Genomic DNA, 26,877 nt, shown 5'->3' with positions numbered 1-26,877 from the left:
TAAACCATCCCGTTCCTTTAAAGAAAAACATAAGGTGGTGGGGTGATATTACACTAAGACTAACAGCAAATAGCAAACAATGTCATTAAACCCATTAAATTAAAACATGGGGTGCCACACCTGTTCATTTATTTCAGACATGGAGACAGGATTTTTTTGAACAAACATCCTGTTACTAAGAGGATGTATTATTATTATTCTGCTGTGAGAAGCTGCAAATTTCAACCTGCTTTGTTCTCTCTCAAGAGGCAAACGTTATGTAATGACTTTCCTTACTTGGTAACCTATATCAGACAACCAGCCACTGCTAATTTTTATTATTGCAAAATTCTGATTTGCAGTACAATTTACATTTGGAATTTCCTGGTCTACTAATTCCTAATACTACCCTCTGCAATGGTAGGTATCAGCTTCACTCACTGACCATTGGATTAGAGGAAGGTCTTCCAGAACAGAACCAGGTCTGGAATGGGAGTCAAAATAGGCACTGGCATTCCAAGTACACAGAGGCCCAAATAGTCCTACACTAGCCCATTAAATAGTGACTGTCTATGGGACCTTACTTCAGCCCCTCAGGCCATCAGCCCTCTCTCCTGCAGGTGCATCATGTCATCTCTTCTAGTCCTCTCATATCCTCACTGCAGTCTGTCCAGCACTCCCAGCTTCACTTGTTCCCATACCTCCCAACATTTTGGAAGTAAAAAGAGGGACAAAAAAAAAATTTCCGCACGTAGCGCAGCAATTTTTTTGACTACACCCCTTTCTGTGGCCACACCCCCTAATTACCATGTTTGTTTTACAAAATTTGGCAGGTTATGAAAGTTTGAAAATATTTCTCCTTATCTAAACCGTGTTTTTGTGTCTCAAAATTGTTGCAAAGTATCTTATTTGCACCTGTTAGCTGTTCTGGGCTCTCTGCTAAAAGCTGAGACTGTTCAGTGCAGAGAAAAGAGGAACTTTCCAGTACAAATGAGGGACTGCGGGTTGAGCTGTCAAAAGAGGGACTGTCCCTCCGAAAAAGGGACAGTTGGGAGGTATGTTGTTCCTGCAGTCCCTCACAAGAGACTGGACGTAAACAGAGAAGAGGATTCAGCTAGTGGTCAGGGCCTGCACCGGTCGGAACCATTTAGTCAGGAACGGTATGGGCATACACCTCTTTTATTAACCTATATATGCAGGGCCACCATCAGAAATCACGGAGCCTGTGGGACAAACAATTCTGTAGCCCCTGGGCCCTGCCCACCGCCATAGGCCCCACCCTAGACCCCACACACCGCCACACAAACATGGGCACTAAAAACCCATTGCTGGTCAGGTCTCCCCCTACAAGTTAAAAAAAAAAATTGTGGTCACGGGCAGCGCTCACAAGTAGGGATGCACTGAATCCAGGATTGGCCAGGATTCAGCCTTGTTCAGCAGGATTCAGATTCGGCCGAATCCCTCTGCCCGGCCGAACCCAAACCCTAACAAAGGGGAAATCACGTGAGTTTTTGTCACAAAACAAGGAAGTAAAAAATGTTTTCCCCTTCCCACCCCTAATTTGCATATGCAAATTAGGATTCTGATTTGGTTAGGTATTCACCCGGTATTCACCGTAGTGGATTCTAGGACCCTAACAAGTAACATTTGGGTAGAAAAGAAAAATATCATTGTATAGCCCCGTTAAACTTTGGGAATAAGACATTTTATGAAATTGCATATCAGAGTACTACTGCCCCCCCCCCAATTGCTGGGTCCAATTGCTTTATAGTTACAGGGTTGGACTGGGCCAGCGGGGCACCGGGGAAAGACCCGGTGGGCCCCCGGCACTCGTGGGCCACACCGGGCCCAGGTCTGCACCCACATGTGGCTCTTAATGCCGCGACCCCCTTTGTCGGAGGTCGCAGAAGAAAACTGTGTGCGTGCACAACTATGGCGCCGCACGCATGTGCAAAGACGCGGCGATGCACGCATATGTGTCACCGCGAGCAGATGCACTACACACACCGGCACTGCAGGGGGGTTCGGATGGGGGCCCTGGGGCAGCAGCCCCAGTGGGCCCAGGGCCCCCCAGTCCGACATTGTACAGTTATGCTTCTGATTTGGCTACTTTGTGAGATACCGAACAATACTAAAGGGTCCCCATAGGGATGCTTCTCCCCAATAGCTGCCCCCCCATAATACTTGTTCTGATATTAACATTTCTATACAAATGAGCTGATTGTAAACGCTACTGTCCAAAAAAATATGTTAAATATATCTATAAATCTAAAATGAGGATGTTTTTCCTTCTATTCCCCATAATGATCCTATGTCACTATCAGTGGCGGAGTAACTAGTTCTTATTGGGCCTCACAGCAAATTAGGGCCCCCCAACATATCCAGCGGTTGTTCTGTTTTACCAGTATATGTTGAGATGGCTCAATAATGAGTGTCTCCACTAGGGTTGCCACCTGGCCGGAAAAAAGGATGGTTGATCCCAATGCTATTTATAGGCAAAAAAGATAAATATATAGGTAGGCCGGTATTTTTTTCCGGAAAAGGTTTCAACCCTACTCTCCAGCCCCCCTGCAGCCGCAGGGTTTGCTTCTACACCCCTGGTCATGCCAGTTATATATATGTGTATTCATTTCAAGCCCCATCCAAGCTGTGCAGCAGCAGCTAAGTCCTTCCCATTCCCCAGAAAAGCCTGACTGTGTGAATTTGGACCTTAGCCTGTTCCTTTCAGGAGCCCCTTGAGTGACCTCTCCCTTCACAACTACTGTAACCTGAGTTTTTCCTAACAGCTGATCAGCTCCTAGCAAAACACAACTGCCTCTCCCACAGTCAGAGACTTTTAGTTCAGCAGTCAGGGAGTAACAAATTCCCATCTCCCCTCCCCCGTCTTTTCCTTGCAGTCTCCTCCCCCGTATCCTCACTGTGCGGTCTCTTGCTGACGTGTCTGCCTGTCTCTGCTCATGTTCCCTCCCCCCAGCAGCCTCAGGACACTGCCACCCTTCAGACATGGCTGCGGCCAGGATCCACATTTCCCTGCTGGCTCTTGTTCTACACATGGCGCACAGCAGCCACACTCTGGAGCGCAGGTTCTCCGAGCTGAAGCGCTGCGCAGACGAGGAGTGCAGCAGTGAGTATCCTTGGCTTGTGCCTTTCACTAACTGGGGGGAGCAGTGAGTGAGGGGCTAGTAGTACGGAAAGCATTTTAGGACATCCTCAGGATAAATCACTTTCCTGTATGCGCTCAACTATGCTGCCTTAGGACACTGCATACTGTATGTCCTAAAATGCTTTCCGTATTACAGTAGTACTCTCATCACTTTCCCCTCTCCTCACTGTATCTCTTTCCAATTCCCTTCCCCTTTATCATTCATACAGTGTCACTCTGCTACATGGTTGCCCTGCTCACTCTTATATCTCTGTATATCTTGTTATTGACACAATCACAAGAAACCATGGAATTAAATCCCTGTTTATAGGCCAGCTGCCTTTGTTTACATCTTGTATCATTGGCTAATCCAACCGGTCCTTATTGCCCAAGAGCTAACAAGTTTACAGCGTCATTACTCTCCCTGGCAAGCTAACATTGGGCTGGTCAATTTTAGGTGCACTGGAGTCAAACAGAGGCATATTTATAAACACTGGGCAAATTTGCATCTGGCAGTAACCCATAGCAACCAATCAGTGATTTGCCTTTTTCAGTCAGCTGCAGGGTGAGCACTGAATGCAATCACCTGATTGGTTGCCATGTGTTACTGCCCAGGAGCAAATTTGCCCAGTGTTTATAAATGATCCCGAGTCGTCTTTTGTACCTCAATGATCCTTTTTACCCCAGTCCTTTTCATTCTAAAGGCAGATGTAACATAAGGATTAACAGCTGCTGCTTGTCTAAATTGGCCTGTTGTTATCTATAGACCAAGTCAATGTCCAAACTGAACGCATTGAAAACAATTTTTCATAGGTTTTCAGACTTTTTGTGTTCCCTATACTTATTTATGTACAGGTATGGGACCTGGGGTTTTCTGGATAACAGATCTTTCTGTAATTTGGATCTTCATACCTTAAATCTAATAAAAAATCATGTAAATATTAAATAAACCCACTAGGCTGGGGTTGCTTATAATAAGGATTAATTATATCTTAGTTGGGATCAAGTACAAGTGACTGTTTTATTACTACAGAGAAAAAAGAAATCTGTTTTAAAAATTTGGATTATTTGGATAAAATGGAGTCTGGATAAAATGGAGCCGCTTCTGGATAACAGGTTTTCCGATAATAGGTTACCAGATAACGAATCCCATGCCGGTACTTGTTTATGTTTTACCCATGTTTTGAATTTGGGGTAAATGATGCATTATAGAGGTGGTAGACACGGTATGTTGCAAGCAACTCTGCTGTTTTTTAGTGTAAATATGCTGCCAGTGAGGACTGCTGTGGAAGGAGGCCCAGTATTACAGGGGACCAGGGGTCTGTTTGTATGTGTGCAAAACCTATTGGGGTATATTTATCAAAGAGTGAAGTTAGAGATCGCCACAGACCACAGACAAGTGAAATTCCGCCACTCTCCATTCATTTCTATGGGCGTATTTATCAAAGGATGAACTTTCACCCATTGATAAATACTCTTTTAAAAATCCCATAGAAATGGAGAGTGGCGGAATTTCATTATAGAGGGCGTTGGCGATCTCTAACTTCGCTCTTTGATAAATATACCCCATTATCTTTCTTAAAGGGTTGGTTTGCTTTTAAGTTCACATTTAGTATGTTATAGAATGCCCAGTTCTAATCAACTTTTTAATTGGTCTTCACTATTGATTTAGTCTAGTTTTTGAATTATTTGCCGTCTTCTTCTGACTCTACCCAGCGTTCCAATGGCGTTCAAATGTTCTGTAAGGCTACAAATGTATTGTTATTGCTACTTTTTATTCCTCATCTTTCTATTCAGGCCTCTCCTATTCATATTCCAGTCTCTTTTTTCAAATCAGTTCATGGTTGTTAGGGTAGTTTGGACCATAGCAACCAGATTACTGAAATTGCAGACTGGAGAGGTGCTGAGTAGAAATAATAATAAATAATAAAAAAAATGAAAGCCAATTGCAAATTATCTCAGAATATCACTCTCTACGGCATACTAAAAGGTTACTCAAAGGTGAACAACCCTTTAAGATTTTGCAGGTGGGACGCCCCAGAAAGATCTTACTGTGGGGACAGTAGCATGTAGTTTCCTCACTTCTGCTGTTTGTCTTATATCAGAGAAACACATTTCTGGTGATGCTGTATATACATTTTTCTATAGTGCAGTGATTAGCAAACTAAGGGGCTACTACCCTAGAGGTGGACGAAACAGTGGCAGGGTGATTTTTAGGATAATGCCCAAGATATACGACAACTCCTAGTGACAATAAATTAGGGAGAGATTTAGCATGCACACATTTTTGCTGCCCTAGATATTTTCTTTGGTGCCCTATATGTGTAGCCTTGCTATAGACTAAGTGCTAAATTCTGGATATTAAAGTAGTGCTGAAACCACAAACCTGTGCCATACAATATATATACATATATTGTTCCCCATATACAAGAAATACAAGGATAGGGATGTATGTTTTGTATTTAGAGACACAAAATAACATATAACTCAATATCACATGTAACAAAAATAAATAACTGTGTTGGGGTACGGCCAGGTCTGAACTCGGACTCAAAATAGGCCCTGACATTTCAAGTGCACAGAGGCTCAACCAGTCCCCCACTAGCCCACTCCACAGTGTGGCATGTTACAGCCCCCTCTGGCATTTGCCAGTCCAGGCCTGGGTAGGGCTACTATGATCAATGAGGCCCTGTGAGTAAAAAAAATATCAAAGTGCATAGGACATATGGCTGCCCCCATGGCTACATTATAGCTTGTTTATATAAACGATTGTAGTGTTTCTGAAGCAAATACATGCATTTTACCAGTGCAGGGCAACAGTATATTATATTTTCATTACTTTAAAAGAATTTCATTTTTTGGTGTTACTGTTCCTTTAAGTTGTTTTAACATTTCAGAATTGTAAGTGATATCTATCCTGCAGCCCTCCAGCTGCTTTAGGACTTCAACATAGTTATAGCATTCCTGCAATGCCTGGGGCCCCCTGGCTCTGTGAAATAATCAAAAAGACAAATAACTCCTGGAATAGTATGACGGGTCATGTAGGAAGTTGTAGTAGTATTTTCCATTGTATTAATACCATTTTTATATTTTCTCCTATATTCAGAGCTGATGTGCAAGGGGAAAGCCTTAGACGATTTCACAGGACCAGACTGCCGTTTTGTGAACTTTAAAAAGGACGAAGCAATATATGTGTACCACAAATTGGCAGGAAGATCAACAAGCCTTTGGGCGGGGAAAGTAAGTCGCACTTTTCCTATTACGATTTGTCCAGAGAGTGAATCATTGATATGTACATGCCTAGTTTAAATCTAAAGTCCTGTAAATATCTTAAAGGGATACTGCTATGGGAAAAATATTTTTTTCAAAAGGCATCAGTTAATAGTACTGATACAGCAGAATTCTGCCCTGAGACCCATTTCTCAAAAGAGCAAACACATTTTTTTAATTTTTAAATCTGACACGGGGATAGACACCTTGTCAGTTTCCCAGCTGCCCCCGGTCATGTGCTGTGATAAACTTCAGTCACTCTTTATGGCTGTACTGCAAGTTATAGCGATATCACCCCCTCCCTTCCCCCACCAGCAGCCTAACAACAGAACAATGGGAAGGTAACCAGATAGCAGCTCCCTAACACAAAATAACTGCTGCCTGGTAGATCTAAGAACAACACTCAATAGTAAAATCCAGGTCCCACTGTGACACATTCAGTTACCTTGAGTAGGAGAAACAACAGCCTGCGAGAAAGCAGTTCCATCCTAAAGTACTGGCTCTTTCTAAAAGCACATGACCAGGCAAAATTACCTGAGATGCACCTACACACCAATATTACAACTAAAACAAATACACTTGCTGGTTCAGGAATTAAATTTTATATTGTAGAGTAAATTATTTGCAATGTAAACAGTGTAGTTTAGAAATAAAAACGACATCCTAAGAATCATGACAGAATTCCTTTAAATTGGCCGTACATACTGATATAACGACAGTGGCACGGTTTATGTACCAGCATGGCACTTTTCCCTGCATGGCCAGCCTGCCAACTGATACACTGCAACTTTTATAACCTATATAGAGAGCATGTGAGCAGGGCCAGAACTAGGGGCAGGCAGAGTAGGCGCCTGCCTAGGGTGCAATCATGGGGGAGGGGGGATGCACTTTTAAGGGGATTTTTTTTCTTTTTTTTTTTAAACCTTGGTTTGCTTGGCCTTTAATAGTTTTTCAATTTTATAACCCACTTGTTCCAACCCCCTTTTGCCATGATTTGTACTGTGGGCAGAAGCACCTCCCTCTTGGCAATATGATGGATTTTTGGCTGCTGCTGGCACAGGTACATAATTAGGTGCAATATGAAGGATTTTTGGCTCCTGCTGGCACAAGTATATATTTGGGGGCAATATTGTGGATTTTTTGGCTGCTGCTGGCACAGGTACAGATTGGGGGCAATATGAGGGATTGGCTGCTGTAATTATGCAACAACATAGCTTACTCTGAATGGTCTGGGTTGGTGACCTGTTTAGCTATTATTAGGATGGTGATACAGTCTGAATACTTAAAGCAGGAAAGAGTTTCCTTTTTAAGCAGATAAACACAGAGTTCCTGTAAGAATGACATGTTTGCTATGAGGATCTGGTTTTGCTTTTATTTTATACTTTATACTGAATGAGTAGTCTTAAAGAAAATATAAATTTTGCATTAGGGTATAAAACTCATGTGCCACATCCCATGGAGAGCTTCTTCTCCTTCTCCTCCTCCACCTTTAAGCTGTGAGTCCCAAGAAACGTGCTTATCTTAAATAGTTACAAGTGTTTCTTTGCTTATCTTAAATTGTTACAAATGTTTCTAAGTGCACCTGCCACGTATTCAGAGCTCTCTGCAAAAAGTCAATTCATTTTTTATATGGTATGGCCACCTTTAGGAAACAAAAGTAAAGATATGATTGAGTGCAATGAGCAACATCACTGGTAATGTTTCTCTCCACATTTTACCCAGCATGATAGCATTATTAGGATGGTGATACAGTCTGAATACTTAAAGCAGGAAACAGTTTCCTTTTTAAGCAGATAAACACAGAGTTCCTGTAAGAATGACATGTTTGCTATGAGGATCTGGTTTTGCTTTTATTTTATACTTTATACTGAATGAGTAGTCTTAAAGAAAATATAAATTTTGCATTAGGGTATAAAACTCATGTGCCACATCCCATGGAGAGCTTCTTCTCCTTCTCCTCCTCCACCTTTAAGCTGTGAGTCCCAAGAAACGTGCTTATCTTAAATAGTTACAAGTGTTTCTTTGCTTATCTTAAATTGTTACAAATGTTTCTAAGTGCACCTGCCACGTATTCAGGGCTCTCTGCAAAAAGTCAATTCATTTTTTCTGGCTGTTCGGTGTAGGAGATCAAATAGAAAGTCTGGACATTTCAGTAACAATCAGGGACTGCAAGTTGAACTGTCAAAAAATCGGGACTGTCCTGTGAAAAATGGGAAAGTTGGGAAATATGCAAGTGGCAGACCCAGACTGGCAATCTGTGGGTTCTGGCAAATGCAAGAAGGCTGCTCTAAGATTCCATAGACACGCACTATTTATTGGGCTGGCAGGGGGATTTTTGGACTTCTGTGTACTTGAAATACCAGGGCCTATATTTAAGCCCAGTCCAGACTTGATGAGTGGATCCTAACCCACCTGCTCCTTGCATTAATTGTATGGATAAGCACTGCATTGATCTGTGTGCAAGACCAGGTTTCAGCAAGAAAATGAATACCTTCACATCTCCCCGACAAAATCCACTCCATGTGGGCACACAGCCCAGTGCAGTGCTTATCCATGCACTAAATGCAACGCTGCTTCTCTGTGTGCATTTCTCTGCTTGCAGAAAAAGAGCTGCATGTGACATTAGTCTATGGTAAACAAATACAGGACATAAGAGTTTACATATACTAATATTTCATCAGAACTGCTGCACAGATACATATTACAGCTACAATAGGGGAGGGTCCTGCTTATAACAGCTTGCAATCTCTATTTTAATTCTTACACTAACCTTAATGTCACATTAGAGGTTCTAATCTTATACATTTATATAGTTTATAGGTTTAGGCTAATCGCACCACAGCCAGAGAAATGCCAGTGATCATCCGGGTGTTCAGAACATTATAAAATGGTATATTTAATTGGTGGCAAATTCTACTCAAGAGAGACTGATTGTTGCTTTTTTTTATGCTTTCATCTCCAGGTTGGCAATAATTTTGGATATTTCCCAAAGGATCTCCTGGATATAAAACAAGTTTTCAAAACAGATGAAATTGAATTACCAGCAGATGTAAGTCTGGTTCCCTGTAAAAAAAAAAAAAATTATATTAATTGCATAAAACTATTCTTTAATATCTTGGTCATAGCATTTCGTTAACATGATAATTTAGGTACCTATGTAAATTTAGATGCAGCTACCTGTCTGGGTTTAGAAACACAGATGTGATTTTGCATGTTCCTATGGTCAGGACTCGTTTAATGTACCAGGGGGGCCCTAGGGCAAAGATCTCATTGGTGAACCCCCTGCTGACCCAAGAAATTTGTGAACCTCAAGCAGTTGAACTTCAGTATAGTGAGGCTGGCAGTGAAGAAGTGGCATGTACTTACTAGAGTGGACATGATCCCCAGGTGTGTCACGCTGGATCAAATGCCAATTTAGCAGATAAATTACTAAATTAGGTTACCACAAAGCTCTTCCAGGTGATTACAATGAAGGGGCTGTCAACTCTGGTGCGTGCTTCATTAAAAAGATTCCAGATGAAATGCCTTTTAATAAATAAAAAAAGCCTGCAAATAACGCTTGTCGCTTTATTAAAATGGTACTGTCTTTGGTAAAATGTATTGCTTTCACCAACGCACTCCACATCTGAAGGGATGCTGTGGTGTTCAATGCTTTATGTTATAAGCCAATTATTTTTTAATGCTACATCTATAGCAGGGATCCCCAACGATTTTTTTTACACATGAGCCACATTCAAATGTAAAAAAAAGTTGGAGAGCAACATAAGCAAGAAAACAGATCCTGGGTTTGCCAAATATGGGCTATTGGTAGCCCCTATGTGGACCGGCAGCCTACAGGAGGCTCTGTTTGGCAGTACACCTGGTTTTTATACAAGGTACGGTTTTATTATTACAGATAAAAAGGAAATAATTTTTTAAAATTTGGATTATTTGGATAAAATGAAGTCTAGGGTAGATGGTCTTCTTGTTATTCGGTTATTGGGTTTCCAGATAACAGATCCCATTCCTGTATAGGAATATGTGTTATTGTGTAGGAATCCTGCATACATTAAAGGGCCTATTTATCGTGCTGTGCAAAATGTGGAGAGAGAAACATTACTGTGATGTTGCCCATAGTAACTTATCAGCAATTAGATTTGAACAGTTAAGGTGGCCATACACAGAGAGATCGCTCGTATTGCTGTGTTTCCAAACGAGCAGATCTCTTAACCGATATGCCAACCTTGAGGTGGACAATATTGGTCTGATCCGATCGTGGGCCCTAGGGCCCAACGATTGGATCACAATGCAGGAGTATGGGTGTCTGGTCGCGGGACCGCATCAACGAACAGATACGGTCCATTCCCGTGCCTAAACGACTTTCAGCCATATATAGATCTGGGAAGCCTGTCGGAGGGCCCCATACACGGACCAATAAGCTGCCAACTCTGTCTGTCGGCAGTTTTTATCGGCCCGTGTATGGCCACCTTTAGGAAACAAAAGTAAAGATATGATTGAGTGCTATGAGCAACATCACTGGTAATGTTTCTCTCCACATTTTACCCAGCATGATAAATAGACATACCTAAATGTTGTCCTTAAAATAATGACCCATGAGCAGTGGACATGTTAATGAAATTGTATAGTAATAAGTATTTATATATGATTAGCAACCTTTGAAAATAAGTTTATGAAAAAAATGATTTATTTAATTGTATTAATTTTAGCTCATTGATTGATAAGTACAGCTGCATGGAATTCTATTTACCTAAATTACGTTGAAAATTGCTGGTTCAGATATTAAAGAGATACTGACACTTTTTTAAAAATCCAAGACTGGATTTCCTGGGGTGACATTTCTTCTTTCAAAATTTTAACTTTTACTTTCAAAGTGCATTAGACATCCCCTATAGCAGTCTTCAAAAACATTACTTCATAAGAAGTCCTTTATGAGTATTTTAAAAACTCTATAGTTATACTTGGCCTACATATTTAACGGTTTGTTTTATAAAAATTGAAAATTATGTTTATATGTTCTCCTAAAGATTTTTTTTGTTCTATGAACCATAGACAGTGTTGTAAAACAAATACTGTACAAAATCACTTTGACTTTCCATATTGCACTTCTACTGTACACAATAAGATATTTTGGTATATTCTTTGATGTTTTGAAACAAAGTTTTATTATAGGAAGTAGCCAAATACCAGTACCTGTACTTGAAAATGAACACAATAAATGCATAACTATTTTAATTTTCTTTCTAGGACACGGATTTTGTATGTTTCGAGAGTGGAACAGATGATTTTGACAATTATAATGTTGATGAACTTTTAAATAAACCAAAACAAAGCACAGAATTCAAGGAGGGAAACAATTTAGAAAAAGAAACAAAACCAGGGGATCCACCTGATGGTGAGTCAGAGGGCATTGAAAAATCTTCTCAAATTGAAAATGCAAGTACTGGGGAAGATGATGATGATAGACCCTATCAAACTAAAATCCCCCCAAGCTCAGACAATAAAGAAGATAATCAGAAGACAAATAAGGAGGAAGGTATAAATAGTAAATTAGAAGATTCTCAGGGAGGCAACTTTGCAAATGATTCCAAAGAATTGCTTTTAGACAAATCACAAGTGCCAGGTGAAAATGCTGAACATGGCAGCATATCTCAGGGAGGATCTGCTGGGTCTAATGAAGACATTAATGCCTATTCAGTTACTGATAAAGATGCCATTCAGAATTTGAAAACCCAAATAGGTGCATTACCTGGCACTGTAGTTACTGGTGCTGAGGATACAAGACATGCAACAAAAGAATACACATTCACAGATGAAGACACAGAAGAGAATAAAAAAATCGATGGTGTAGAAGAAGGAAAAGATGAACAATTAAATGAGCCGTCTAGGTTATCCTACGAAAAGTTAAATGTGGAGAGAATGGATATGGACAAAACTGCGTCACTGCAAAATGAATCATCCCTTGACCATCAACAAGATCCATTCCCTAGAGATGAGGTTAAGACTACAGAAGGAAGTATGGGACAAGCAACACCAGTAAAGCAAGAAGATAAGTTAGTGACTTCTTGGGGTGACACAATCTTTGCCATAGTTACTGGTGGTGAAATAACAAAAGAAGTCACAAACTTTGATGAAACGAACTCTGAAGAAGAAACTGAGGAAGAAGAAGATAAAGAGGTTGATATAAATGTCTCAGAAGAAAAAACAAAATTTTTGCTTGGCATGGAGAAAACTCAAACTCTGCATAAAGAGCACTCTACTGACAAGGAAAATACATTTTTGCACATAGAGAATTTGGAAAAACTAGAACAGTCCCAAGCAGGGTCTGATATTGACACATTACTGGAAACCCCAAAGAACTCTTCTGGCAATTTGATCAATGAGTCTTATGATGATGATGCTGCTGCTTCTCCTCCTTTCCCAAAAACAAATGATGAGCCTGAATTGTTAATAAATGGACAAATTACAGTAACAAAAACTGGAACTAAAGAAGTCGAGACACTAGATGAACAGCAGTTAATACATACAAATACAGAAAAGTCTGATGTTGAGCATGAATCTGCAGTGGAAATAAATCAAGTAGTAATCAAACATACATCTACAGAAGAAAACCCAGCCTTATTGGATGAATCCAAAAAGGAAGAAGTTAAAGGAACAGAAGATAGTAAGATAAATGCTGGTATACTAGATCTTGCATCTACAGAGAATGAACCAGCAGTATTGCATGACTCCATTAAAGAAGGTGGAGAAACTGTAAATGGTCTGAAAAAAGAGGGTACATTAGACCCCCACCTTCAAGATGGCAAACTTGCATTTACAGAGAAAGATCCAACAGTATCAGAAGACTTCAAAAAAGATGATGGTGGAGAAATGGAAGATGGTCAGAGGAAAGAGGATATACTAGACCCAGATCTTCAAGATGGCAAGCAACCAGCAGCATCAGAAGACACCAATAAAGAAGAAGTGGAAGATAATCTAAGAAAAATTGATAAACTAGACAAAGATCTTCAAGATGGCAAAATTGCATCTACAGAGAAAGAACCAACAGCATTGGATACCTCCACAAAAGAAGCAGGTGAAAAAGCAGAAGATGATCTTCAAAAAGAGGGTACATTAGATCCCGATCTTCAAGATGACAATCTTACGTCTAAAGAGAAACAACCTGCAGCATTAGAAGACTCCAATAAAGATGCAGTTGGTGAAGCAGAAGATGACCTGACGAAAGACGATACATTAGACTCCAGTCTTCAAGAAGACAAACTTACATCCACAGGAGAAGAACCAGCAGTATCTGATGACTCCAGAAAAGGAGGAGAAACTGAAGATGGTCAACCAGACCTTGATCTTCAAAGTGGCAAACCTGTAGACCCAGCTGTTGGCAAGGCACTACCAATGGAGAGTGCAGCCTTAGAGCACTCTGCTGCAGAGGAAGGAGAGAACAAAGACCCAGAAGAAATTAAGAACAAAGCAGATTCTTCTGACACAGCTGTAGTACAAGATGATAAACCACTGGAAAACACAGAAAACTTATTGCCACAGACAACAGAAAATACTGTAGGCAACAGAGTAGTAGACCAGTCACCAACCAGTCAAAAAACTACTGAAGAGAATAAAAGCAGTGCTGTTGAGGAATCAGCACTTGCAGAATCAGATTCTGTAGACCAAGACGTAATAGAAGAAGATATTTTATCAAGTGAACTACCAAACATGCCTGAAGGAATAAAATCTACTCACCAGGAGAAAAGTAGTACTGAAGAAGTTGTAGATCCTGTAGAAGAAGAAGAAGCTCACAAACCCCCAAGTCCACCTCCATTTGAACATTCTATAAAAGAATCTGAAATCCTTAGCAAAGATACAGAAGAATCCAAAGTAAATGCGCTGAACAGTCCAGAACTAGATACAAGATTGTCTAAAGATGCACTTTCCGATAAAATTGATTCCGAAAAGATTGAACCAAATTTGAAAGGACGTACAACTCAAAATAATAGCCTTAATGGTTCTGAGCCTGATACTACCGATGAACAAGAAGATTATGATGAAGACCCAAATGAAGAAAATCAGATGGAAGATGAAAATGCTGTGAGTGCCGTATTTTCTCAGCAGAATATGGGAGAAAATAAAGAAGAAACAAAAGATCCCATTAATGAGAAAGTGGAGGAAACTTCTGGTAGCCCTGATAATCCCCAGGAAAGTAACGAAGGCAGAATTGAAGCAGATAAAACCAGCCAGATGGATCTTATACAGGAGGGCAACAAAACAGTCCCTGAAGTGCACTCCAGTGATGATGAAGATGATGACTTAACGTCTTACACAGATGAAATTAGAGACTTGGTGATCATAAGATCATATTTAGATGATGAACACATAAATGAATTCATAAAATACCTTGGTCCTGAAAATATATTAAGGGTGGAAGCCATGTTTCATGACATGGAATCTGAACTGAAGCTAGCAAGAAAAGATCATATAAGACAAGACTATATTGACAAAGCTTTGGATGAAATCTTGGAGTCATCAGAAACATATATTCTTGAGTTTGTTGAGTCCATCTTGGACCAGAGGGAAGTAGGCAATGAAGACATTGCTGCCGCAGAAGAGGATATGCTTGACAAAGAAGCAGCTGTACTGGATGATATCCAAGAAATTGCATATAAGTTGAGAGAGAAACATTCAGCCTACAGTGATAGCACTCAGCTTGCACCTGGAGTACAAGTAAAAGAGCAAGCTTCGCCCTTGGAGGAAAAAGGTACCTTCTCCTACCTCACTCCATTTGATCCATTGCATTTTGAAAATAATAGACAAAGAATTATACAAAATGATAAAATAATTTATGTCTTTACAAAGAAATAACACCTGAAAAAAATGTATTGGGGACACTAGGGGTCATATTATCATGCTGTGTAAAACATTGGGGGGGGATTCATGGGTGATATTGCCCACAGCAACCAATCAGCAATTAGATTTCAACATTCACCTACAAGTTAGGAAACAAAAGCAAAGATCTGATTGGTTGCTATGGGCAACATCGCCGGTGATGTTTTTCTTCCGTTTTACATAGCTTGATAAATAGGCCCCTAGCGGTACCATTACTTTACTCATGCCACGAAACCTCTGTAAAACACATTGCTTCCGAATAATGCCCTTTAATTACGTAGTCTGTATTTTTGTTTTTGTAGAAGTAGAAAATTGGTTTCAACTTGGAGGCATGAAAGGAGGCTTAAAAGCAAATAAGTCAGCACTATGTAGCTCAGTAATTTTAGGAGAACTAAAGCCTAACTAAAGAAGTAGCTAGAAATGTTGTACATTATGTTCTGGTCTTCTGTACCAGCCCCAAGGCAACCACAGCCCATTAGCAGGGAAGATCTGTGTCTCCAAAGATGCCCCAGTAGCTCCCCATCTTCTTTTCTGCTGATTCACTGCACATGCTCTGTGCTGCTGTCACTAAAGGTGGCCATACACGGCAGATAAAGCTGCCGATATCGGTCGTTTGGACCGATTTGACAGCTTATCTGCCCGTGTATGGGGGCTTCCGATGGGTCTTCCCGATCGATATCTGGCCATGATATCGATCGTGAAGGTTGGATTTTTACCCGACCGACCCACCCGTTGGAGCCGCTTGGCGTATCGTAATTCGATCGTTCGGCCATACGGCCGAACGTTCGAATTACCCCCGATATAGCCACGCAGTTTAGTGGCATATCGGGGAAAGATCCTCTCGTTTGGCGATGTCGCCAAACGAGCGGATCTTGAAGTCTATGGCCACCTTTACTGAGCTTAGGGACCGACATACAATATACTGTATATACAGCATAGAAATGTCACAATATAAGGCTGCTTATTATTAAGATGGCGACCCCCTGTGATAAGTTTGAAGTCCTAGATCATTGCTGCTATTGAAATGTTGAAACTGAGATTCTGGTGCAATAGGTTCAATATGTGAAATATGTCATTTTTAACCATGTTTATGTTTAGGGTTTAGTTCTCCTTTATACATAAGCTTCCAATTTAATCTTAGAGGGAAAAAGTAAATTAGCACACTGGATCAATCACTACTAACCTATTTGCATTCTGTGCACTAGTACATGTAATGATAAGCCCTGTGAGGCCTCTATTCTCCAATAGAATCCAGTTATACTGTAATAGAGTTGGACAACTTTAAGGCTTATCCAGTTCTACTGTGTATATTTTACAGTTGAACACCCAGTCCTGTAATTCATGCACAAGTAAGACCAGTTTTATGTAGACTGCATGTTAAAAGCTACAGCAGCAAATATACTATTTTGCATTAGAGCATCTTCTATACATCACTAGCCCTTTAACTCTTGGTGAATCCCCTACCTATAAGTCCATCTTGGAACCTTCTTATTGCCTTTAGAGGGTTTGTTCACCTTTGAGTTAACGTTTAGTAAGATATAGAGACTGATATTCTGAGACAACCTGCAATTGGTTTTTGTTTCTTTTATTATTTGTGGTTTTTGAATTCTTATAGCTTTTTATTTGGCAGCTCTCCAGTTTGCAATTTACTCTGGGCTGGTTGCTGCAATTCAAATTATCCCAGCAACCATGCACTCATTTGTATAAGAGACTGGAATATGAATAGGCGAGAGCCCAAATAGAAAGATGAGTAATACAAAGTTGCAATAACAATACATTTGTGTCCTTTACAGAACATTTGTTTTTTAGATGGGTCAGTGACCCTGATTTTAAATGTGAAAAGAGTCAGAAGAAAAAGGCAAATTATTAAAAAAAATAAATATGAAGACCAATAGTGATGGGCGAATTTGTCCCGTTTTGGTTCACTGAAAAATGCGAGAATTTACAGCGAAATTTGCAAAACTGCGGAAAATTTGTGAAACGCATTGAAGTCAATGGGCGTCCGAATAATTTTTGTGAATTTATTCGCCGGCGATGAAATGCGGAAATTCGCACCTGGCAAATTAAATTGCCCATCACTAAAGACCAATTGTAAACTTATTTAGAATTGGACACGCTATAACATTACTAAAAGTTAAAGGGATACTGTCCTGGGGAAAACCATTTTTTTTCAAAATGAATCAGTTAATAGTGCTGCTCCAGCAGAATTCTGCACTGAAATCCATTTCTCAAGAGAGCAAACAAGTTTTTTTATATTCAATCTTGACATGGGGCTAGACATTTTATCAATTTCCCAGCTGCCCCTGGTCATGTGACTTGTGCCTGCACTTTAGGAGAGAAATGCTTTCTGGCAGGCTGCTGTTTTTCCTTCTCAATGTAACTGAATGTGTCTCAGTGGGACATGGGTTTTTACTATTGAGTGTTGTTCTTAGATCTACCAGGCAGCTGTTATCTTGTGTTAGGGAGCTGTTATCTGGTTACCTTCCCATTGTTCTTTTGTTTGGCTGCTGGGGGGAAGGGGAGGGGGGTGATTTCACTCCAACTTGCAGTACAGCAGTAAAGAGTGATTGAAGTTTATCAGAGTACAAGTCACATGACTTGGGGCAGCTGGGAAATTGACAATATGTCTAGCCCCATGTCAGATTTCAAAATTGAATATAAAAAAATCTGTTTGCTCTTTTGAGAAATGGATTTCAGTGAAGAATTCTGCTGGAGCAGCACTATTAACTAATTCATTTTGAAAAAAAAATTTTTTCCAATGACAGTATACCTTTAACTCAAAAGTGAACCACCCCTTTAATTTAAAATGGATATACCAAAATTACTGCAACTTCTCTAATTATATTCATGTGTGCAATTTTCTGTAGATGAGCCACCTAATGAGGAAACCCAAGAGAAAGAAAAACGTATAGATTCAGACAAAGAGGAAGATGTTGCTGAGCAGCACATAGAGGATAAAAAAGGGGCTTCTGAGATGGAATCGCATACTGAGAAGAACATGGAACCCCTATCCCTTTCAGAGCATGATGTAAAACCCTCTGAGGCCTCCCCACCACATGCACATCCCACTGATGCCATACCGGAGGAAACAATCCTAAATGAAAATGAACCTGAGCAAGGTAACTTGCCTTACCATTCTTTTGGCTCAGAGTGTAGGAGGAAGGAAGTTATTGTGGTTCATTTACTATCACTGGCCAAAGTTGGTCCTGTGCAGCAGTCCGGATAAACCATTCAGCAATTGTCTTTGAGCAGTCTGTTATGGGTAGAATGATGACAACAACTAAGCATTACCCTATATTTATGCCCTCTGTCTTTATTATTCTTCAATAAATAAAGCAAGGGAAAGCCCATGATTTTAGGGTTGTTTTTTTTTTTATCCATGTAAATAAAAGCATACCCCTCCAATATTAATGTCTGCTAAAGGGAAGAAGAATAAAATATGTCTGTGAATAATATATACAGATAGGGGGTTATTTACTAAACTCCGTTTAGTAAAATTCGTGATTTTTTTTTATATAAAATCAGACTTTTAAAAAATCACGAATTTTTCGGAATTTATTAAACCCTGAGGATGGAAAAGTCCGAATCTGAAAATTCGGCATCTCAGACCTGTTGAGGTTACATATAAGTCAATGGGAGAAGTCCCTATGATTTTTTGATGTGCGCTGGATTTCGTTCAATACCGCAAAATTTTCGGGTGAAAATCGGATGAAATAATCCGAAAATCTTGATTTTTTTTTTTACTGCAAAGAAAATTTTTGGGAAAATGTAATATTAAATAAGCATAAAATACCCAAGCGGATTTGATCAGAGTTTGTAGCAGAAAATATTAAGATAAATTCGGACTTTGATAAATAACCCCCTAAATCTAAGGGGATTATTTATCTAAATTAGATTTTTTTTTTTTTTTTTTATAAAAACCTAACCTTATTATAATTGACCTTATTTATAATTGAAAAAACTCGATAAAATCGGTGTTCTATATATATATAAAAATAGATCACATTTTTCGAGTTTTTCGTATTCGGACTTTAATAAATAACCCCCTAAGTGAACATTTTGTTTTATATATGAAAACAACTAAGAATGTAATCCTACCCATGGAGCTTGTTTGGATATAAATTAAGTATATAACATTCAACATCAAAATTATTTATACAAATAATATGCTAAGCTGATTCCTTCTTTTTATTCAGAAATGACTGCTGGAGTGGATGTCAAGAGGAATGATTTTATCACAGAGAAGGTCACATTTCCAGAAGCCATCCAATTGCTAACCAGTTTACTCAACACTACCAAGCAAACACTTGGCCCTTTCACAGAATCGGTAAGTCGTTTTAGCTCTTGCACATAGTTTGTATATTCCCTGCAGTTATTCCGGGTAAAAGAGTTATGTTATTTTAGAAGTGTGGTCCTGTGGCTCACCAGCTGTTCCTGAACTACAACTCCCAGATGTGTTTGGAGGTGGGGGTAAATATGGACATTAGGAAATCATTTTCTTCATGAGCATAAAAGTGCCAATAACTACAGTACTTTACACTATATTATGCACTTATTTCAGGTAAAAGTAACCAATGTATAATTTTGACAACAGTTCATACAAAATAGTGGGAAGTCCAGTCTGCATGATTTCAGTCTTTCAAGGAATGCTGGGAATTTGCCACCAGCAACAGCTGGAGGGCCAATGATTGGACATTTTTGTTGTTCTTGGGTAATATGGCCTTAAAGGGCATGTAAAGGCAAAAATATAAAATCCCATTTTTACTTTCTTTAATGAAAAAGAAATCTGTCTCCAATATACTTTAATTAAAAGATGTCTACAGTTTTTATCATAAACCTGACTGTATGCAGTGCAATTCCCCCTTCTTTTACTGCTGTTGATAGGAATTGTCAGATGGTCCCCAACTGCTGAGCAGGTAAACGATCATACTTTCAAATGGCAGGGGGAGCCCCCCCCCACCTTACTTCCCAGAACTCGAGCAGCATTGTTGGATTCCCTGTAGAGATTTGTATCCAGAGACATCAGACATTCATCAGACATTCATCAGACATCATGTCTGATGAAGGGGCACGCCCCCGAAACGTTACATCATTTGACGAAATAAACGTGCAGGGGAGATCCCCGCTACACTGACCTGTGTTGTTTGGCTAAACCTTCTTTACTGAAGATGTCTAAAAACCACATAGGTCACATACGGCTGTTTGGGGTGATCAAATAGTGGAATAACTGTTATTACTTCACGTAGTAGCTTTTGGTAGTGTATATGCCAAAAGAACAATCTTCTCATGAGCCATAAGAGTTTAGAAGTCCACTATTTGGTTGCTTAGAGCTGTCAATCACTAAGCCCAAGCCTTTGGAGATTGAATTCACTGCTTCTACCTATTTTAGCTGAGCATTCTTTTTTTAAAGAAGTCCCACCTGCTGCCCCATTAGCTGTTTCTTTTTTGATGTACCATTGGTGTCCAGGTTATAAATACTTATAGAGAACAGGTTTCTCTACTATTTAGTTTAGGGACACACCTTTAATCCTTAAATACCAGTAAATCTCTAGATTATGGTCTTTCGTGTGCAGGGCCCTTAGAACAGTATTATATAATGACATTATGTATTGCCTTTAATTAAATCATAATCCAGATGGTGCCAAACTACAAGCCCCTAGCATCTAGCTCAGTAATGTAATGTTTACAACACCAATACATAGATGCCCAGCATCAGACTGGGGGGTGACTGGGCCCACCGAGTCTGCTACATCAGGCCCTCCATCAGCCTCGAATCCCCGCAGGCCTTCTGACCCATCAAATCCCCCGCTGTCCTCCTTAACCCCCCCCCTCCATTTCGATCAGACGGGGAGGTAGCCTGGGCAGCCAAAAAGTGTCCCGCCAGCCCAGTGAATGCCTGTTTTGCCCATATATTAATGTAGGCATGACCATGTGCTGTACAGAATAGTAACAGAGACTTTAGTACAGGCTAATTGCATTTAGAGGGTGGATCAGGATGCAGATACAGTGGAGTGCAGTGGCCATGCTCACACAGCTTTTCTGCCTGTCTGTTTGTCCTGCTGCAGAATCCCAGTCTATGTTTCAAAGATTCAGTGCGCTGATAATCATTGGATTTCCGAATGCCTAAATAATAGAATACAATATATGGTGTATTACCCTCTATAAATTGAAATATGCACTTTTTATTTTACTCACATACGGATCTTGGTTATGTGCTGTCAGAGAAGTGATTGCCACATATCGCAAGGTGAGGGGAACGGTGTCTCTTCAATCTACAAAATGAAAAGCTGTAATGGTGAAGTAATGTTAGAATTTAGGTTTGGCCCTGTGGGCCATTGCACTCACCGGGTGATGCGCACAGGGAAAGCATTGATAATCTATAAACTGCCTTTTTGCCAGTTGCTGCTCGTTGAGGTGGATCGTGGTGGCATCTTGGTCCAGAATCCCAGTTTGCCACTGTCCTAGAGAGAGACCATCTCTTGCCAAAATAGCCCTTGTAAAATTTAGTCTAACGCCCCCTTTCCATTGAGCTGTATGTTCGTGAGTTAAGACCTAGGTGTCCCTTTTTTCATTCATTCAGTGTGTGTACAGACACAGAACAGAAACATAAAGCTTTATGAACTTCTCTGTCATTCACTGTATGGAAGGCAAAAGCTCTGGAAGGTGAATGCAGACTTTATGGTAAAATTTGGGTGCTCTTTTGGCAATGGAGGATTCAGGACCTGAAGTATGCATATAACTCACAACTGCCAGAAAGCATAGAGAAGCTGGTGGTGCCAAGAGCAAGGCCTATCAATGGAGGGCATTATGCAAACAAATAAACTGTTTTAAATTATAGGTTATAAGTCAAAATTGTGCAACAAATGTTGAGTTTTTTAACTGGTAAAATACTGAATCCTGCACAGGATATTTAGCTGGAGGGGGTCGGGCGGTCCACATCGCCCTGGAGGGGGTCCGCTCTCTGCACTAGAAGAGCTGAATTTCTGGGTTGAAAAACAGAAATTCGGCTCTTAGTTACCAGGCGCGGCATCTTTGCTCCCATTGGCAACCAGGGGGGGCGCTTGAAAAATCTTAAGGCCAGTGCCACACTGAGAATCAAGCAGTAGGTGACCTCCGATTGCTCCTGGGTTTTCACTGAGGCACGGCAGCAGCCTGGGAGTTGACACAAAGCCGATTTCAGCACAAAAATGCATGTTTTGATGCCTATCTGTGCTAAAATCTGCTGTGTCTGCATGCAGGCAAATACAGTGCCTCTTGGTGCAGACACAGGAGAGCCAGTGGATCAGCAGATTCTTAGCCTGCATTTATTTGCCCAGTGGGGCACTGACCTGTTTATATCTTGCAGGACTACGTATCCCTGAATTTGGTGCCTATATTATGTTTAGAGGCTCATGAGCATAACCAATCCTGTCATGTGTTCCGTTTTTTGAGATGTCCTCCCACTCTTACATATCAGTGATGTTACAAAGACATAGCAGTAACCTGGGGACTGCAGGGAATTAGCTGAGTTTGTTTCCCTGTACTGTTTCTGAAACCTACTTGTCCCTTGACCTGGAAAGCGGCAAAAATGGTACCTGTGGTACCAGTGAGGCATTGAGCAGTTCCCAGCTTGCTCTGCCAGTGTGAAGAAATCAATAATATACTGGCAAGAAAAGCAGCATTACACAAGCTTGCACATTTGGTAAATATCTAGGGGAAGCTCTGCGTGCAAGGAAAATTCAAATAGTTGTTGTAACCGTATTCATTTCCCAGCCTGAAGGCTCAAAGCTGAGCAGCAATCACTGCCAAAGCACTTCCCTTGTTTCTGCAGCCAGTGCAAGAAACCTAATTCCTAGTGGCATTGTTGCCCTTTAGACACATCCGCTAATTTGGCTGGAGAAGTGGAACTCTGTGTTTCTGAGTCAGCTCTTTATTTAGACTTAAACAGCCCAAAATAAATAGATATGTAACTGATCCTTTGCAAATCAAATGGCATTACCCAATGCCAAGCTCTTTTGTTGTTCTAGTGACTTGTGCCTAATCTTGTTAAAGGAGAACTAAATCCTAAAAATGAATATGGCTAAAATGGCATATTTTATATACTGAACGTATTGCACCAGCCTAGAGTTTCAGCTTGTCAATAGCAGCAATGATCCAGGACTTCAAACTTGTCACAGGGGGTCACCATCTTGGAAAGTGTCTGTGACACTCACATGCTCAGTGGGCTCTGATTGGCTGTTGAGAAGCTAAGCTTAGGGCTCGTCACTAATTATCCAGCAGAAAATTAGGTTGGTCTGTAATATAAGCTGATGCTACAGGGCTGATTATTAAATTCTGATGCTAATTGCACTGGTTTCTGTGCTGCCACATGGTAATTATCTGTATTAATTACTAATCAGCCTTATATTGTGACATTTCTATTCTATGTGTACTGTATATTGTGAGTGGGTCCCTAAGCTCAGTAAGTGACAGCAGCACAGAGCATGTGCAGTGAATCAGCAGAAAAGAAGATGGGGAGCTACTTGGGCATCTTTGGAAACACAGATCTTTACTGCTAAAGGGCTGTGGTTGCCTTGGGCTGGTACAGATGCCCAAAATGTAATGTACAACATTTGTAGCTACTTCTTCAGTTAGGCTTTAGTTCTCCTTTAAGGCTTGGGCCACACCAGAGCCAAAAAACACTAATTGATTTCCGCCCTACTGCAGGCAGTAGCAACCTCTCTGTTCCTCATGCAGAAATACTGAATTTGAAGCAGCACGAACAGACCCTGTGGATATCGTGGAAGAAGTTCAAATCTCCGCATTTTGATCTGTAGTCTGTTCAGACCGCTTCCTATTCAATATTTCTGAATGCAAAATAGACAGGCTGCTGCCCATGGTAGGCGGAAATCAGGCAGCGGATTTCTGTTAGTGGCTTTTGGCCTCCGTGGAAAATACAGTGAGAGAGTAGGTAGTGGGATTGCTGGGAATTGTTTGTGAAGTTGTAGCTGATGAAAAGCTGGATGGCTACAGGTTGGTGGTCAACTCCAGCCCAAAACTGTTTTTTTTTCTTTAACAAAAAATATTCAAACGTTCCATTTTACAATAAACCTATTTTAGGGGTTCATATTGAGCTTGTAAAAGCAATAACTTTTGAAAGCTGTATTTATTGTCTGCAACGTCGTTTCAGAAGCCAGAACCGACTGTGCAGACAATAAATACAGCTTTCAAAAAGTTGTTGCTTTTACAAGCTCAATGTGAACCCCTAAAATATGTTTATTGTACAATGGAAAGTTTGAACATTTTCTTTTGTTAAAGAAAAAAAAAACTGTAGCCCCTTAATTAACAGACGTGAAGATCTGACATTTTATCAAGTCAGGACCACAGAACAGGAAGGAGAAACCAATACTGCTTTCAGCTGCAATCAGTGCCGGGCTATGCTGGGCAGGCCCGGCACTCGCGGCGCCTGTATAGTGCGCATGCGCGCATTTGTTCTGGCGTGCGCATGCGCACAAAGCGAGAAAAGTCGGCAAGAGAAGGGAACCGGACTTGGGGTAGGCGACAGAGGAGGTACGTGCCTGGCGCCCTCCCAGCTTTGCGTCCTAGGCACGTGCCTTCTCTGCCTACCCCTAGTTGCGACCCTGGCTGCAATTGCATGTGACTTTAAAACCAATGCTTAATGAAAGAATATTCGAAAGTTGCATAGAATTCTATATCTTCTTGTAAAAACTGTTCTTTGTTGGAGTTACTCTTTAACTGGAATGCTCTTTATACACTGAGGGATGCTGAGGAGAATGCTGGGAGCTGGAGTTCATGGAAAAGGGTTGCTGTGTAGCTTGTTCTGCAGTGGGAGGAGGAAAGTGGTGCGAGATCACGCGGCAGCATGCTATTAGCTAAGCACCTGCTCAGTAGCTCCAATCGCAATAACTTCCCGTCCACAGAACGCCGATCACGCGGCACAACCGCTTTTAATATGAATTAACAGTGACCGGGTTCACTTCCCCTTTACCCGGGTCCTTGCGGTTTCTGCACCAGCGGAGGAGGCACTTCCGCTTCGCTTCCGGGTGGCGCTGGGATGTGACGTGTCCGGTTGGAGGAGAGGTTACACTGTGGTGACGTGTTGTTGTGGCAGGAGGCGAAGTTCAGTACAGCTGAGGGAAGAGGTAGTGAAGGTGAGCTGTGTGCGAGCGTGGGTTGGCAGTGTGTATGGAATGGGGTTCGCTGACTGTGTACAATTGTGTGTGTGTCTGTCTGTCTGTCTATAATGGGATGAGCTGGCAATTTTCTGTATAATGGGATGAGCTGGCAGTTTTGTTTGTGGACAGTGGGATGAGCTGACAGTGTGTGTGTGTGTGTGCGCATATATGATGGGATAATCTGAGAGTAGAAGGGAGAGAGCTGCCTGTGTGTGTGTGTAGACTGGAGATAGATGGTAGTGTGTTTGTATATATCATGGAGAGAGCTGTCATTTTGTGTGTATATCATGGAGAGAGCTGTCATTTTGTGTGTATATCATGGAGAGAGCTGTCATTTTGTGTGTATATCATGGAGAGAGCTGGCAGTTTGTATGTATATCATGGAGAGAGATCATGGAGAGAGCTGGCAGTGTGTATAACTGAGTTCACTGGCAGTCTTGTGTGTGTGTGTGTGTGTGTGTATATAATGGAATAACCTGGCAGTGTGTGTGTGTGTGCGTATATAATATAAAGGGATGCGCTGGCAAGGTACGGTGTATAACTGTATAATGGGATGAGCTGGAAGTGTGCATGTAAGTGTATAATGAGCTGGCAGCTTGTGTGAGTATGTACCTGTCACAGGAGGGCAGTGTAAATATAGCTGTGTGCTGCACAGAGTTGTGGTGCAGTGTGTGTATGTGTTAAGGCAAGTGTATGTATCAGTAGGGGAGGTGCTAGTAGCTATGTATGTATTGCCAGTTTGTGTGTGTGGGAGGCAGGTGTGTGTGTATCATTGGTAGGGGAGATGGCATGGGACAGATTAATCAAAGTGTGAAATTAGAGCTCACTACAAAATAAATTCACCCACTTTTGTTCATTCCTATGGAATTTTTAGAAATGTATTTATCAAATGTCGATCTGTAACTTTCACTCATTGATAATGAATACAAAGTGGGTTGAGGTTTTTCTGTGGTGAGCTCCAATTTCACACTTCAATCAATCTGCTCCTATGTGTATCTCTTTCACAGAGGCAGGCGTGTGTATCAGCTGTTGGGTAGATGACCGTTACGGAGAGAGCTGTATGTATCACTATATGTGGGTCTTGTTAGTCTGTCTGTGTATTGTTTTTCACTGGGGCAAGAGTGCAGATGCTAGTTTATTGTGTGATCAAGGTTTCAGACTGTTCAAGAAAAGGGAAAGATAAACTGAATGTTACGGGGTGGGGTACCTGTGTGTGTGTTTATCTGTATTCCTGTACCTTTTTGTTTAAAATAATTGGAATCTTAGTTTGGATTATACCGACACATGCTTATTATGTTCCATTACTTGGTGGATGGGGGGGGGGGGGCAGCCACACAGTGTAACTGGATTCATCCTTAAAGGGATGGTTCACCTTTAAGTAAACTTTTAAAAGTAAAGAATTACACACTCTAAGCAACTTTTCAATTGGTCTTCATTATTTATTTTTTTATTGTTGTTTTG

General features: G+C 40.8%; 1 protein-coding gene across 2 annotated transcripts in view; it reads left to right on the top strand.

Annotated features, from left to right (window-relative positions):
- The first annotated feature begins 2,871 nt into the window (after positions 1–2,871).
- LOC108717701 (transport and Golgi organization protein 1 homolog) overlaps positions 2,872–26,877 on the top strand; it is a 57,786-nt gene continuing 33,780 nt past the window's right edge. For both annotated transcript variants that reach the window (XM_018264970.2, XM_018264969.2), the window contains exons 1-6: positions 2,872–3,103; positions 6,228–6,361; positions 9,354–9,440; positions 11,636–15,134; positions 18,130–18,381; positions 19,459–19,589. In XM_018264970.2, the coding sequence (XP_018120459.1) occupies positions 2,983–3,103; positions 6,228–6,361; positions 9,354–9,440; positions 11,636–15,134; positions 18,130–18,381; positions 19,459–19,589 (4,224 nt within the window). In that variant the 5' untranslated portion in view covers positions 2,872–2,982. The remainder of the gene's footprint in view (positions 3,104–6,227; positions 6,362–9,353; positions 9,441–11,635; positions 15,135–18,129; positions 18,382–19,458; positions 19,590–26,877) is intronic.

This window comes from Xenopus laevis, chromosome 5S (genome assembly GCF_017654675.1).
Source record: "Xenopus laevis strain J_2021 chromosome 5S, Xenopus_laevis_v10.1, whole genome shotgun sequence".
Classification (NCBI taxonomy): Eukaryota; Metazoa; Chordata; class Amphibia; order Anura; family Pipidae; genus Xenopus; species Xenopus laevis.
The sequence above is the reverse complement of the archived record's forward strand: the minus strand, read 5'-3'. Positions and strand labels throughout refer to the sequence as shown.